This window comes from Anabas testudineus, chromosome 16, assembly GCF_900324465.2.
Source record: "Anabas testudineus chromosome 16, fAnaTes1.2, whole genome shotgun sequence".
In the NCBI taxonomy this organism is placed as follows: Eukaryota; Metazoa; Chordata; class Actinopteri; order Anabantiformes; family Anabantidae; genus Anabas; species Anabas testudineus.
Window position 1 is genome coordinate 15,593,336 of NC_046625.1, and position 17,421 is coordinate 15,610,756.

At 36.3% G+C, this 17,421-nt stretch overlaps 2 protein-coding genes across 2 annotated transcripts; both read left to right on the plus strand.

Annotated features, from left to right (window-relative positions):
• Positions 1–2,578: 2,578 nt before the first annotated feature.
• LOC113170518 lies at positions 2,579–11,105 on the plus strand. The gene is given in 19 exon segments (XM_026372631.1): positions 2,579–2,644; positions 3,791–3,857; positions 4,130–4,412; positions 4,647–4,792; positions 4,900–5,182; positions 5,447–5,592; positions 5,758–6,040; positions 6,305–6,450; positions 6,616–6,898; positions 7,162–7,190; positions 7,193–7,306; positions 7,470–7,752; positions 8,017–8,162; positions 8,328–8,610; positions 8,876–9,021; positions 9,187–9,469; positions 9,733–9,878; positions 10,044–10,326; positions 10,492–11,105. Coding segments are annotated over 18 exon segments (3,522 nt in total). The 5' UTR covers positions 2,579–2,644; positions 3,791–3,796; the 3' UTR covers positions 10,670–11,105.
• A 2,926-nt stretch (positions 11,106–14,031) lies between these two features.
• On the plus strand, positions 14,032–15,344 carry LOC113169457 (fucolectin-1-like). Its single transcript, XM_026370857.1, has 4 exons — positions 14,032–14,183; positions 14,395–14,558; positions 14,728–15,010; positions 15,170–15,344. The coding sequence occupies exons 1-4, from the start codon at positions 14,032–14,034 to the stop codon at positions 15,342–15,344; spliced, it is 774 nt and encodes a 257-aa protein (XP_026226642.1).
• The last annotated feature ends 2,077 nt before the right edge of the window (positions 15,345–17,421 follow it).

Consider the following 17,421-nt stretch of genomic DNA (forward strand, 5'->3'; position numbering starts at 1 on the left):
GGGCCAACATAGAGTAGATGTGTCATCAGCACATTAGCATATAATAAAACCGTATAAAATATATAAATACACTCAAATGAATCAAATTCCATGCTCAGGCTGAGAATTGTCCCAATTGAGGGACAAAAATAAAGCACAACACTTGAACATAGAATTAATTTAGAGTTAATTAATCCGGATATGGAACAGTAGTTGTTTTACTGCAGTAATTTTGATATCAGGTTATTGCAAGGAATAAGATAACATCAGCATCTCAGCTTATCATTTCAATATGACTGAAGATTTATTTATTTTTTTGTAAGATCTTTTTGTGTTACCCATATCGTTTTCTAACTCAACATAAAATGCCTGTGCCCTCACAATGCATCAATTCCTATCGCCATATGATGATTGCTGTGTAAAAAATGTTTCCAAATGATATCAGAGCCTTTAGCAAAAGACCACACAGTGTGTATATTAACCATTTTAAACCCTATTTTATCAGTGTCCCCTCCCTAACAAGAGGTTAAGCACTTATTGTGGAATGGCACACTATTATGCGGTCTGTGGCCACAATAATGTCTGCCTGATTTGACTGCTCTCTAACAGCATGTTGAGGTTATCATTATAGTAAGAAAAAGCAGAAAGCACACGTGATAAATGCTGACTAAAAGCAGAATATACAAAGAAATGGAAAGGCAGAAGATGGAATTAGAGACTTACTCAAATTATCATAAGCATGAGCAGATATAGACAGACAAGTGACATCAGCAGAGATTCAGGCCTGACCTACTTTGAGTTTATGGTTAGCATGTGGGCTATCCATTGTGTGCGTCTAAACAATAGACATTGATGAGTGATATGAGCTTAAATTATGTCACAGAGCAGTTTGGCTTGAGGATTGCCATCGTAGCACAATCTCAAATTCAGAGTTTCAGTCATTCCTCTGGACCTATGTTCCTCAACTCTCTGTAGAATAGGTTAGATAACTTGTCACTATTTGTAATGTCGCTCCTCCACTTGCAACTCCTCGAGAAAATGCCTATTTATGTGATGTTTGACCCTCTGGCTTCACTGTTTCACTGGTGCTGCCTGCATCAAATCACTCTTGCTATTCCAACATGTTTTCTGCTGAGGTGCTGGAGTAAGCTGCCAGTGTAAGTGAGAACAAATGTGAATTACTCAATATTTGTCCTTTGAGCTGCTATGGATTTTTATTTAAAACAAAACAAACAAACAAACAAAAAATGCTGACACAGCTCCTCTCTTGGACAAAAAGTCTTCTAATGCATCTTCTTTCTCACTTAGAGAGAGAGAGAGAGAGAGAGAGAGAGAGAGATAGATGGTGTCTTTTAGTAAACAGGCAGATTTTAGTGTTACAAATTGTTGGTGTCTCAAATTGTTGTGTAAGTAACTTGTGGTAATGAATATAATAGCTGTGTTTTAAAGTTAGATTCACGATTAAGAAGGATCGGGTAATAGGATTCCCATTTTCAGACACTCCGAACACTGCTCCATAGTGCTTCTTATGGAAAATATAATACAGTTCCCTACTTAAGTATTACAGCTGTTATAAATTTTTATGATGAGTAGTTATAAAAGTCTACATAAAGTGTAGGCACAAGACATGAGAATCACGGCTCTTCCTTTACTTCTACTATAGAGCCATTTAAATGAGTTGGATCGTTTGTGAACGTCAGACCACACGTAGCTGCAGAAAAACTGTATGGAAAATTTATTCCCAGCAGAAAATTACAACTGATATAGTGGATGAACCTGAATGACCCAGGACTATAATAGATTGTACAAAGTCTTTGCATGGAAGAGGTGTAACAATGAAGGGAATCAAAAAGATGGAAGAGGAAAGATAAACAAAGTAAACAGTATAAAGGAGGGAGGGTGTGCCAAAAGAGATGAGAAAAATAAAACACAGAAACAGATACAGGAGTTTGATGTGACAAGATAGGCAGCAGTCTTCAAGGTTTTGAAGGTTTGAAATTAGTAAGGAGACGAGTAAAATGGAAAGACAAAGTGAACAAATGTAGAAACACCAACACTTGGACTCAAAACATTTCAGAAAAATGTTCACAGAAACGTTTGTAGTACACTACAAGCAGAAATGAAAAGAAAAGGTAATGAAGGTAGCAGGTTTTGATTTAGAGAGTGTGGAGAGAGAATGGAAAGTAGGGACAATACAGAGCTGAGCATTAATTGGCTTGTACAGTTGTTACAGTAGTTTTGGAAATGCTTTTAAATGTCCTTTTGCATATTCAATGTTATGGTAAAAGGGACACAAGCTGTTGTATTTTAAAGGTGGTGTGCTTTCTTTCTTATTTAATTTGTAACAAATATATCATCTCTTACGTACTGTATCTTTTGCAAAACAACTGGTCTCATAAACTTTGACCATTCGACTCAGGGTGCACTCCAAAAAAAAAAAAAAAAAAAAGGAGACGTGTGAGGATATGTAAATCATTCCTATTTGAGTTGGGTGTGTGCAAAAGTGTGAAAAGCTACAAAAAAAACACTTTATTTGACCAGGATGTTCACTGATGAAACACTTGTCAATCATGTCCTGCAAAACAACGGTATAAAAGCACTGCTGTCTACGCACATATGCAGTTCACAACTTCTTTTCGAACACTTCAACATATCCAGCTTCTAGGTAGGTTTGTGGTAAAACAGAATGATAACTTCTTTTCTGTCTAATATATACAGTGTGATTTTTTTGTCAGCAAAATTAAATGAATAAAGAAACAAGATTGTGATTCAATATTGGTTATATTTTTTGTATATTTTTGTAAATTGTTGTTAGTTATTGATGTTTTCAAATGTAACATAATATTTTGTGCTACTGGTCAAAGATGAACAAATTAATTCAGAATGTAAACAGGGATGAAAGTTGGCTTGAAGGTTGGACAAAATAGCTGCTAAAAGATGCAGATGCTCATACTCATGTATGTTTTGAAATATGTCATAATGGTTTAATATTAGGGCTAAAATATATTTATATCAATGTAGGTTTGAGCTAAATATGCAATGATAACATTTCTAGTGTTTAATGTCTGTTGTAACCTGTTTTTAATAAAATATATATTTAATAAATCTGAAACCAACAACAACTGTCAGTGGAAGAGAGAAAAAAAGCACACATTTTTTTTTCACATTTTTAGATAAAGTATGGAAATGCATATTTAAATTGAGTGCAATATTAACTCAGCCATCAATTATTGCCAATGTAGCTGATTGACCTGTTGTACTTTAATAAGAAGGAATGTCTGTCTCTGTCATCTTGAATTACTGGTTCTTGGAAGCAATAGGCCTATGGACTTAATGAATCTACAGCAATAATAATATAACATAGAACATAATAGAACTGAGAAACTAGAAAAAAAGTGCAGATAACAGAGTCTGATATATGGAAACATAATTAAAATTAAGTGCTGTGGATTCAAGGATAACATTACTTATAGTCAGTTATCTTGTATTTCAATCATGAGGGATAGTTCTAGGATAAATGTCAGAAGTTAGCCATGTGATAAAATGTCAAAACTAAGAACTGATATAATAATAATTAAAAACTAAAATATCTTCAATATTATATTGACTAAAATCAATCTAACATCTAATAACTAAAATATGCCAAAATCTAATACAAAATTTCTGCGAAAGACTAAAATTAAAACAGGTAGATATGTGTGTATACAGTATGAATTTGGTTTAAAAATTCTTAGTTTTCAAATAATTAAATGAATATTATTTTATTAGCTTTACTAACACTGTATGAGTGTTAAATGTGATTAACTTTCAGCACAGGATGATGTCTCCAGCTGTGGTCTTTGTCTGGTTGGCTGTGCTGGTACAGAGAGGCGCCTTTGGTGAGATTTTTCTTTTAATTGGTTTCAAACATTTTTTAAACTATTTAATAGACTACAATATTATAAAACAGGTCAGCCTTGACCTTACACTGCCCCGACTGGCAAGTTGTATTATTTAAAGTGTCGAATAGATGATCTTGAGCGTATAGTCTGCTAATGTTTCAAATTTCCCAAAACGCCAGTTCTGCAGTGAGTTTGGTGAGAAACACGTGCTGAACTTTGTTGACTTTGTCATATTATCTTTAACAACTAACTTTTACAACTCCATCCAGATACTAATATTGCTAGAGGTGGAAAAGTGACTCAGTCTTCACTGTATGGGGATGCCGTCCCCGAGAGGGCCATTGATGGAAATCGTGCTAGTAACTGGGCAGAGAATTCCTGTACTCACACACAAAATGATATGAGTCCATGGTGGAGAGTGGACCTCCTCAAGACGTATAATATCAACACCGTCACCATCACCAACAGAAAAGACTGTTGCCCTGAAAGAATCAATGGAGCTGAGATCCGTGTTGGAAATTCCCTTAAAGATGATGGCAACTCTAATCCTGTGTAAGCCCAGACATAGTCTTACTATTATTATTATTATTATTATTATTATTATTATTATTATTATTATTATTATTATTATTATTATTATTATTATTATTATTATTATTATTATTATTATTATTATTAATTTTACAGTACAACAACATCACTATCTAATTCCACATCCAATCCACAATTATTATTCAGGTCTATGTAGAGTTCCTAAAAGTCCATCCTTGTTTACTTTTTCTTTAGATGTGCTGAGATCTTGTCTATCCCAGCTGGGACCTCTAAAACCTATGACTGTAAAGGAATGGAAGGCAGATATGTGAATATTGTGATTTCTAGACAAAAAGAGTATCTGACACTGTGCGAAGTTGAAATTACCGGTCAGCCTTCAGGTAACACTGCTCTTTCCAATAGACGACACATAATGTTGTCTGTTCTTTATTGTTTTTTTGGTATGTGGTAACTATTATTAACAGTGCATTTTACATACACTCCCTAGTAACCAATATTGCTAGAGGTGGAAAGGTGACTCAGTCTTCACTGTATGGGGATGCTATCCCTGAAAGGGCCATTGATGGAAATCGTGCTAGTAACTGGGGAGAGAATTCCTGTACTCACACCCAGAATCAGCTGAATCCATGGTGGAGACTGGACCTCCTCAATAAGTATTATATAAACACTGTCACCATCACCAACAGAAAAGACTGTTGCCCTGAAAGAATCAATGGAGCTGAGATCCGCATCGGAAACAGTTTAACTGACTATGGCAACACTAATCCTATGTGAGAGCAATATCCAACTTATACTGTATGAGGCTAAAACATTTAATGCTGTAACATTTTGTCTTTTAGTTGCAGAATAGACAACTGTGGTTTATCAGGGGTTGTGTCAGTAATTTTACAATAAGCTTTACAACTTTACAGTCGACAAAAATCAACTCATATTTATCATGATAATAGCATGATTACACTCTAATTACAACAACTGTTGATGTATATACATGCTAATTGTAAGATTCTTTTTTTTAATTGATTTGTTTTCTTCAGTTGCACTGTGATCTCATCTATACCTGCGGGGACCTCTACCACCTATGACTGTAAAGGAATGGAAGGTCAATACATAAACATTGTGATTCCTGGAAGACAAGAATATCTGACACTTTGTGAAGTGGAAGTTACTGGTCAACTTACAGGTAAAACTCCAAGTGCTGAACTGAGCCATTTAAAATGTCCAGTATTAAACTCTTACAGATAGTCACAGAATAAGTTCATTCAAACTGGGCAAGTGCTTGATACATGTAATGATTTTGTACTTTTTTCAAAATATAATTATTAACATATTTTACAACTTTATCCAGAGGCTAATATTGCTAGAGGTGGAAAGGTGACTCAGTCTTCACTGTATGGGGATGCTATCCCTGAGAGGGCCATTGATGGAAATCGTGCTAGTAACTGGGCAGAGAATTCCTGTACTCACACACAAAATGACATGAGTCCATGGTGGAGAGTGGACCTCCTAAAGACGTATAGTATCAACACCGTCACCATCACCAACAGAAAAGACTGTTGCCCTGAAAGAATCAATGGAGCTGAGATCCGCATCGGAAACAGTTTAACTGACTATGGCAACACTAATCCTATGTGAGAGCAATATCCAACTTATACTGTATGAGGCTAAAACATTTAATGCTGTAACATTTTGTCTTTTAGTTGCAGAATATACAACTGTGGTTTATCAGGGGTTGTGTCAGTAATTTTACAATAAGCTGTACAACTTTACAGTCGATAAAAATCAACTCATATTTAACATGATAATAGCATCATTACACTCTAATTACAACAACTGTTGATGTATATAAATGCTAATTGTAAGATTCTTTTTTTTAATTGATTTGTTTTCTTCAGTTGCACTGTGATCTCATCTATACCTGCGGGGACCTCTACTACCTATAACTGTAAAGGAATGGAAGGTCAATACATAAACATTGTGATTCCTGGAAGACAAGAATATCTGACACTTTGTGAAGTGGAAGTTACTGGTCAACTTACAGGTAAAACTCCAAGTGCTGAACTGAGCCATTTAAAATGTCCAGTATTAAACTCTTACAGATAGTCACAGAATAAGTTCATTCAAACTGGGCAAGTGCTTGATACATGTAATGATTTTGTACTTTTTTCAAAATATAATTATTAACATATTTTACAACTTTATCCAGAGGCTAATATTGCTAGAGGTGGAAAGGTGACTCAGTCTTCACTGTATGGGGATGCTATCCCTGAGAGGGCCATTGATGGAAATCGTGCTAGTAACTGGGCAGAGAATTCCTGTACTCACACACAAAATGACAAGAGTCCATGGTGGAGAGTGGACCTCCTCAAGACGTATAGTATCAACACCGTCACCATCACCAACAGAAAAGACTGTTGCCCTGAAAGAATCAATGGAGCTGAGATCCGCATCGGAAACAGTTTAACTGACTATGGCAACGCTAATCCTATGTGAGAGCATATCCAACTTATACTGTATGAGCCTAAAACATTTAATGCTGTAACATTTTGTCTTTTAGTTGCAGAATATACAACTGTGGTTTATCAGGGGTTGTGTCAGTAATTTTACAATAAGCTTTACAACTTTACAGTCAACCAAAATCAACTCATATTTAACATGATAATAGCATCATTACACTCTAATTACAACAACTGTTGACTTATATAAATGCTAATTGTAAGATTCTTTTTTTTAATTGATTTGTTTTCTTCAGTTGCACTGTGATCTCATCTATACCTGCGGGACCTCTACTACCTATAACTGTAAAGGAATGGAAGGTCAATACATAAACATTGTGATTCCTGGAAGACAAGAATATCTGACACTTTGTGAAGTGGAAGTTACTGGTCAACTTACAGGTAAAACTCCAAGTGCTGAACTGAGCCATTTAAAATGTCCAGTATTAAACTCTTACAGATAGTCACAGAATAAGTTCATTCAAACTGGGCAAGTGCTTGATACATGTAATGATTTTGTACTTTTTCAAATATAATTATTAACATATTTTACAACTTTATCCAGAGGCTAATATTGCCAGAGGTGGAAAGGTGACTCAGTCTTCACTGTATGGGGATGCTATCCCTGAGAGGGCCATTGATGGAAATCGTGCTAGTAACTGGGCAGAGAATTCCTGTACTCACACACAAAATGACAAGAGTCCATGGTGGAGAGTGGACCTCCTCAAGACGTATAGTATCAACACCGTCACCATCACCAACAGAAAAGACTGTTGCCCTGAAAGAATCAATGGAGCTGAGATCCGCATCGGAAACAGTTTAACTGACTATGGCAACGCTAATCCTATGTGAGAGCGATATCCAACTTATACTGTATGAGCCTAAAACATTTAATGCTGTAACATTTTGTCTTTTAGTTGCAGAATATACAACTGTGGTTTATCAGGGGTTGTGTCAGTAATTTTACAATAAGCTGTACAACTTTACAGTCGATAAAAATCAACTCATATTTATCATGATAATAGCATCATTACACTCTAATTACAACAACTGTTGATGTATATAAATGCTAATTGTAAGATTCTTTTTTTTAATTGATTTGTTTTCTTCAGTTGCACTGTGATCTCATCTATACCTGCGGGGACCTCTACTACCTATAACTGTAAAGGAATGGAAGGTCAATACATAAACATTGTGATTCCTGGAAGACAAGAATATCTGACACTTTGTGAAGTGGAAGTTACTGGTCAACTTACAGGTAAAACTCCAAGTGCTGAACTGAGCCATTTAAAATGTCCAGTATTAAACTCTTACAGATAGTCACAGAATAAGTTCATTCAAACTGGGCAAGTGCTTGATACATGTAATGATTTTGTACTTTTTTCAAAATATAATTATTAACATATTTTACAACTTTATCCAGAGGCTAATATTGCTAGAGGTGGAAAGGTGACTCAGTCTTCACTGTATGGGGATGCTATCCCTGAGAGGGCCATTGATGGAAATCGTGCTAGTAACTGGGCAGAGAATTCCTGTACTCACACACAAAATGACAAGAGTCCATGGTGGAGAGTGGACCTCCTCAAGACGTATAGTATCAACACCGTCACCATCACCAACAGAAAAGACTGTTGCCCTGAAAGAATCAATGGAGCTGAGATCCGCATCGGAAACAGTTTAACTGACTATGGCAACGCTAATCCTATGTGAGAGCAATATCCAACTTATACTGTATGAGCCTAAAACATTTAATGCTGTAACATTTTGTCTTTTAGTTGCAGAATATACAACTGTGGTTTATCAGGGGTTGTGTCAGTAATTTTACAATAAGCTTTACAACTTTACAGTCAACCAAAATCAACTCATATTTAACATGATAATAGCATCATTACACTCTAATTACAACAACTGTTGACTTATATAAATGCTAATTGTAAGATTCTTTTTTTTTAATTGATTTGTTTTCTTCAGTTGCACTGTGATCTCATCTATACCTGCGGGGACCTCTACTACCTATAACTGTAAAGGAATGGAAGGTCAATACATAAACATTGTGATTCCTGGAAGACAAGAATATCTGACACTTTGTGAAGTGGAAGTTACTGGTCAACTTACAGGTAAAACTCCAAGTGCTGAACTGAGCCATTTAAAATGTCCAGTATTAAACTCTTACAGATAGTCACAGAATAAGTTCATTCAAACTGGGCAAGTGCTTGATACATGTAATGATTTTGTACTTTTTTCAAAATATAATTATTAACATATTTTACAACTTTATCCAGAGGCTAATATTGCCAGAGGTGGAAAGGTGACTCAGTCTTCACTGTATGGGGATGCTATCCCTGAGAGGGCCATTGATGGAAATCGTGCTAGTAACTGGGCAGAGAATTCCTGTACTCACACACAAAATGACAAGAGTCCATGGTGGAGAGTGGACCTCCTCAAGACGTATAGTATCAACACCGTCACCATCACCAACAGAAAAGACTGTTGCCCTGAAAGAATCAATGGAGCTGAGATCCGCATCGGAAACAGTTTAACTGACTATGGCAACACTAATCCTATGTGAGAGCAATATCCAACTTATACTGTATGAGCCTAAAACATTTAATGCTGTAACATTTTGTCTTTTAGTTGCAGAATATACAACTGTGGTTTATCAGGGGTTGTGTCAGTAATTTTACAATAAGCTTTACAACTTTACACTCGACAAAAATCAACTCATATATAACATGATAATAGCATCATTACACTCTAATTACAACAACTGTTGATGTATATACATGCTAATTGTAGATTCTTTTTTTTAATTGATTTGTTTTCTTCAGTTGCACTGTGATCTCATCTATACCTGCGGGGACCTCTACCACCTATAACTGTAAAGGAATGAAAGGTCAATACATAAACATTGTGATTCCTGGAAGACAAGAATATCTGACACTTTGTGAAGTGGAAGTTACTGGTCAACTTACAGGTAAAACTCCAAGTGCTGAACTGAGCCATTTAAAATGTCCAGTATTAAACTCTTACAGATAGCCACAGAATAAGTTCATTCAAACTGGGCAAGTGCTTGATACATGTAATGATTTTGTACTTTTTTCAAAATATAATTATTAACATATTTTACAACTTTATCCAGAGGCTAATATTGCCAGAGGTGGAAAGGTGACTCAGTCTTCACTGTATGGGGATGCTATCCCTGAGAGGGCCATTGATGGAAATCGTGCTAGTAACTGGGCAGAGAATTCCTGTACTCACACACAAAATGACATGAGTCCATGGTGGAGAGTGGACCTCCTAAAGACGTATAGTATCAACACCGTCACCATCACCAACAGAAAAGACTGTTGCCCTGAAAGAATCAATGGAGCTGAGATCCGCATTGGAAATTCCCTTAATGACAATGGGAATGCTAATCCAGTGTAAGAGTCCATCTTGCTTTGGCTAATAAAAGAAAATTAGCCCAATGGGTTTCAAATTCTCATATTTTTCACAAGAGTAGCATCAGAAGTATTGAGTTACGGCTGAGTGAAATAATTCATAATTCTTTTCTATAAATAATTATTTTTTCCTTTCTTGTTCTGTAGATGCACCGTGATCTTGTCTATCCCCGCTGGGACCTCCCAAACCTTTGAGTGTAATGGAATGGAAGGACAATATGTAAACATTGTGATTCCTGGAAAACAAGAATACCTGACACTGTGTGAAGTAGAAGTGTCTGGGATTGAATTAAATGGCTCCTCTGAAAACCGATGTGGTAGATGAAACATTTCCACTTACTTAATAAGTGAAAAAACTGTTTTTCTCTGTATTTCTGCTTCATTTTCTCTAATATATTACATTTGCTTTTTTTGTGTTTAACACCTATGTTTTTATTTACATGGATTTCCTGGATTAACATCAGTCTTGTAGCTGTAGAATTGCTGTTGTGGGTCCTCTTTTAGATTATTAACTAGTACCAGTTCCAGTCAACTCAGAGTCTGACTCAGAGCCCCCAGAAAAAAATCTTTTGCCATCTCTACAGTGTCTTTCTCAAGAAATGATGGGGATTATATTGCAATACAAATATTTTTGTTACCATTATAAGACAGTTAAGGGGTTAAGGGTTAACTGTAAGGTGTACTGTTTGGCCGACACTTGGATACAACTGTACTGTGTGCTCAGAAAATGATGACATAATAAATCAAATTTGTTCTTTTAATATGGATGTGTGATTCTTGTGATGATGTTTTAGTTTTTCTTTCATTGTTCCCAGAATCTCTATGATAGCAGAACTGAACGAAAACACTTTAGAAACCCAGGGCTGTCTCGACAGTGAGAGTAAATATTTTTTCTTTCTCTTTAATTGCACTTTTGAACCTTTTTTAGTACCTATATGCAGTTTGGGATGGGTGTGCTATTTATTCAGTAAATTGTACAGGAATATAGGACTAATTGCATCCTGGAAAAGAGTATTTCATGTGTAAAAAACAGACAATCCTGTATTATAAGGGATGGGTTACAGCTGTAGGAACAGGTTCAATTTCCCCCTGAGGAAAACTGGTACCACTGTTTCACACTCCCTGCTATGGTGAGCATTTTATGGTAGTGAAAAAGTCAGACTGTAGGAAGGCTGGTACCCAGACCTGCTGAGCTGAATCACCTTGACAACCCTGCTACACACACTAGGCCCCTGTAGTGTGAGGCCTACGCTGAAAGGGATTTTACAATTGCAGTGTATTTGTTAAATCTGTTACTCCACCATTGTGTGCAGACTAAAAATGTCAGATATACCTGGATAGTGGTGGAATCTCTACTCTCATATTGCATCTATTACTCACCCGTCTGCTTGGTCTATCAGCATCAGACATGCCAAGCAACAATGGGCCACAACTGAGTGGACTGCATTAAATATTTACTCAGGTTGTCGTTGTGTAATGTTGAAATTTGTTTGATTATTATTTGATTATATTAGAAGTGTGACTTATATGCAAAATTATAATAAAAGTACTTTTTGACTGTACAAATACAATTTGAAGGTTTCTCTCCACTTTATGTTGACCACATATGTTTCAATAGTGTTGTTAAAGTAAAGTAGCTGTGTCTTCTCACAGCTCCCCTGCTGGTACATAGCTGGTGGGTTGACTTGTAACGTATTCGGTAGTACATCAGTAATTGGTTGTTGTAAAGTTATATAATTTGTCTCTTTTTTGATCCTCTGAGTGAAAGGACTAGGCATCAGAGGAAATCTCCACACTATGATGTCTTACATATCCTTTGCTGCATGTAGTTTTCTCTACCAGGTGTTATCTACTTTATCCAAATACATTGTTTGAACTGCCTTGGGGTGTGCCCTAAAATTCTAGAGAACCTAATCATAACAACATCATTGCTGTTTGAAGAGGAGGGTGTGAACAATAATTTTGCAATGCTATAAAAATAACACTTTATTTGACCAGGGTGTTTAAAAATTAAACATTTGTGAAATATGCACAGCACAAAAGTATAAAAGAAACGCTCACTACGTACTGTACACATGCTGATCACAGTTCTTCTGGGTTCCTTAAGAACATTCAGGTAGGGTTTTTTTGTACATAGAAAATATTGAAATAGGATATAATAATCAACATAAATGTTTTCCCTGTTATTTATTGTACATTACAGATTGGTAATGATACGTTCTGTAAAAAATCATATAATACTTATACATATAAAAAAAATAATTAGAATGTCTATGGTTAGAGTTTTGTAAGCGGCCATGCTTTTGCGCACTCAATCAATCAAAACGTTTAGTTAAGTGAGTATGAGGACAACCGTGCAATTACATTTTACTTGCATTCTTATGTTGGTGTATTCCATTGTCCTCGTAAGTTAACGGTGTGTTCTACTCCTTTTATTTCGTATCTATGAAATAGAAAACATTGGTGAATGTTGGAATCTTAATTTAAAAATAAGGGGGACTCACAAAGAAGACGTTTCCTCTTAAGAAAGTTTTGTAAATGAGCCTCGTTGGACCTCCAGAAATCCCACTTCTCTGAGAATTTCCAGGGGTCTCCTGCAAATCGAAAATAACTCCCTGCCTCCCAGAAATCACATAAAATGTCCAAGAAATTTCCCATTTACTCTCTTTTAGTTGTAAATGGATAATTTGTGACATATGTAGGTACTGATACAGATAGAAGATTTGCGTTTCACCCCCACCAGAATATGAGGGTGGGAAAAGCACAAACCGTGGGAATGGAGGCAGTATGCTGATATGATTGAGAAGGTAAAGATCATATAACATAAAGCCCTGTGGATTTATAACTAATTTCAAATACTTTTTGTTGGTATCACAAGGACTAAGATTTTCTTTTATATCACTGATGAAGAAATTGTAGTCAGCAGATGTAAAAGTATTTGCTAAAATGGTGCTCAGAGGACTAAAACGAAGTCAGATCAGTTTCTAAAACTACGACTGGTACACTGTAACATATGCAGGCATATTTGAAAGGGTGGGTGCAGTGATCATTTTATCAACATTTTTCAGCAGTACCTTATCTACATGGTAGAATTAGTTGAGGAAGCATTATAAAATGTGTGTGCATGTTAGGTGTATATACTGTAAAGATAAGACTTGGATCCTGTGGAATAAAATGCACACATATTGTATTACTGCAAGCCTCACACACATAAAATAAAAATGAATCACTTCTTTTTGCTCAGTAAATGTGATCACCTTTCAGCACAGGATGATTTCTCTATCCCTGATCATTATTTGGTTGGCTCTTCTGGAACAGACAAGGAGCTCGTTTGGTGAGATTATTCTTTTAACCGGATCAATCAAACTAATTAAAAGATGATAATCCTGTGAGCAGCTGTATGCTATCTGCCATCCACCCCGGTGGATGCTGCCATCTACCAGGGTGCTAATCATGTTATGAGCAAGCCTGAAGATGCTGCCACATGATACTAAATAAAATCTGTCTTTGTCATTTAACATTATCTTTAACAACTAATTTTTACAACATTCTTTAGCTGCTAATATTGCCAGAGGTGGAAAGGTGACTCAGTCTTCACTGCATGGGGGTGGTGTCCCTGAGAGGGCCATTGATGGAAATCGTGCTAGTATCTGGACACAGAATTCCTGTACTCACACACAAAATGATATGAGGCCATGGTGGAGAGTGGACCTCCTCAAGACATATAGTGTCAACACTGTCACTATCACCAACAGAAAAGACTGTTGCCATACAAGAATCAATGGAGCTGAGATCCGCATCGGAAATTCCCTCAATGACAATGGGAATGCTAATGCCAGGTATGAGCACATGTTTTATATTATTGAATATTTTTTTACATAGTTCTTTCAGTAATATACTGTAGTTGGTATATTTAAACTTGCAAGTGTGAGCTCATGTGTTTCACTTTTAAAAGGACCATCAGTGTCTAATTACAAATGATATTGTTATTATTATGTAATGTAAGTTTATGCATGAATATTTACAAATGAATATTTTCTTCATCTTCAGATGTGCTTTGATTACATCTCTCCCAGCTGGGACCACTAAAACCTATAACTGTAATGGAATGAAAGGCAGATATGTGAACATTGTGATACCTGGAAGACGAGCGACTCTTACGCTGTGCGAGGTGGAAGTTACAGGTCAGCCTTCACTTAACACTGCCCCGGCTGGTGAGTCGTATTTTTTAAAGTGTCAAATAGATGATCTTGAGCATATATATATTCGGGAAATCTTTCCCGAAATGCCTGTTCTGTAGTGAGTTTGGTGAGATACACATGCTGAACTTTTGTTGACTTTGTCATATTATTTTTAACAACTAACTTTTACAACATTCTTTAGTTGCTAATATTGCCAGAGGTGGAAAGGTGACTCAGTCTTCACTGCATGGAGATGCTATCCCTGAGAGGGCCATTGATGGAAATCGTGCTAGTATCTGGGAACAGAATTCCTGTACTCACACACAAAATGATATGAGTCCATGGTGGAGAGTGGACCTCCTAAAGACGTATAGTATCAACACCGTCACCATCACCAACAGAAAAGACTGTTGCCATGCAAGACTCAATGGAGCTGAGATCCGCATTGGAAATTCCCTCAGTAACAATGGGAATGCTAATCCAGTGTAAGAGTACTGGCTATCTTATTTAATGCTTGAACACTGATCACAGTTTGTTACAAATATTCTTTACTGTAGTAGCATCAATAGTATCCAATTATGTTAATGTTATCTTGTGTTCATATTATTTCACTCATAACTCTGTTTTCTTCCCCTGATCTGTAGATGCACCGTGATCTTGTCTATCCCAGCTGGGACTTCCCAAAACTTTGAGTGTAATGGAATGAAAGGGCGATATGTAAACATTGTGATACCTGGGAAACAAGAATACCTGACACTGTGTGAAGTAGAAGTGTCTGGAATTGAATTAAATGACAACCATGAAGCTGTCTGTGGCTGACTCTTAAGCCTCTACTAATCAATGAGTGTCTTTTTTTTTTTCTGGCTAGTGTAATTGTGGTATGTAATCATGTACCAAGACGACACGCATAATATTTTATGCATGTTTGTTGTGAAGGTTTTATTGAACTATTTACTTCTACCTACAGAATCATGTATTAAATTTATCAGAGAAGCTTTGGAAATGTTTCAGTTAAAAAAAAAAAGATATCTGTCTTGATCCTGGTTCCATTTCCTGTCATTGTTGTTACTCCTTTTGAACCGAGCTCTTGCCATGTTATCGCACGTGAAGTATGCTATACTCCCAGAGTCCCCTGCTTCGGTTTCCTGTAATCACTTGACTTGCATTAATTTGAACTTAATCTAAATTACCATGGCACCACCTGATGTCACTATTGTAACATATAGAACCCTTTGTTACATGAGCAGAATCACAATCAAGCCTATATAAAAATCTGTTCTAGGTCCGTTCTTGTCCACCAAAAGATTCAGGACACGTCTCGAGATAAAGCAGTACAGCACATCTTCACAACCCACCATGACCCCAACAATAATCATAGTAGAATTATCACCAGTAGATGGTTGAGGTGTACCTAATAAAGTGGCTAGTAAATGCAGTCATTTTGAGTTTTGAAAATGTGAAACCTTTTGACAAACTAAATTAGTGATTTAGTAATGACAGTAATGCAATGACAAAAAATAAAAATAAAATAAAAAGACTAAGGACACCCCCTGTTACTTTGTTTTTATTATAAATGTGAAAATGAATTTAGGGAGTGAATTCAGCACTAACCTTTACTTGGTTGTTCACACTACAGAAAAAAAGAACCAGCTAAACGATTAAATCTGCAAATGCATAAAATACTGTAAGGTTTCAAACTCACGATTAAGTTTTGGAGTCATGTCTGGGAAAGCTAAATGAGAGTGGCAGAGCACGTACTTAATATCACAACATAATTTCATCCACATTCACTCAACAATGCTCTCTTCAAAAGTTATTCTTTTAACTTTCTAGTAGTAATCTCTTGTCTGAAATGTCTGTAGTGTTCAGTCCAGCTGGTAATCCAGACATGTCTGAGCTATCTGCCACCCTTTGAGTGTAACGTGGACTCGCCTTTTCTGTCAAGCTGTGACATTTAGTCAGCATTAGCCATTCATTTGCGCAACATAGGCTGTGTTCCAAGGCTGGATTCTGAGATAATTGCAATGTAGAAATCTCAGTGGGACTTTGAATAAGGTTTTCAGAAGTACCAGGTTCACTTCAGTTCAATGGCTCTAGTGCATCATCGAGCTTCACTTATGCACAACCCAAATGGTCTAGATCACAGAAAGTATGAGAATGTGTCTATCACCACAATTTAATGCTAAATGTTTTACAGACCTTTGAAACAAATCAGTGATTTTACTTTACCTGGTCAAGGTGACATATTTTAAAGAAATAACCAAGTTTCCATCAGGAAGACGTTATTCACAAAACTTCAGCTTCTGGCTTATTGCATTGATTCCTTTATCTTTGAGAAGGAAACACTAAATAGAAAGATATATCTCCCTTTTAGTCTATTTTAAAACGGACTGAGTTATGTCTTTGTGTTCTTCAAATAATATACATACTGACTCCTGTCTTCTTAAAGCCCCCCTTGTGATGGTGGGTTGACTTCTAGTGCAGTCAGTACACAAGTTACACAGAATTTGGTCGACATAACCTATGACCATTTGTCTCTTTTTTGATCCATTGAGCTCAGGAATGAGGTACCAGGGGAAATCTCCTCGCTAACCATTAATGTTTTGTGCTCGCTTTGCTTTCAATCATTCTGTTGACAACTGGACACCAACAAAGTACGTCCTTGTCTGGCTGTAAATGTTGAGGTACATCTTTCTTGCGTGTATTTCTGCACCACAGGAGGTTTTGTAGTACAGATCATAAAAATTTCATCAAATAAAGAAACAGCGTTTGGAAACATATTCTAAGAAGCACACACTTAAGCAGCCAAGGATGAAGTGCAGTTTAAACCAATGAGGCAGAAATGGATGCACTGAGAAGGGCAGCATAAATTCTTTGAAGCCCTGGGAAATATACC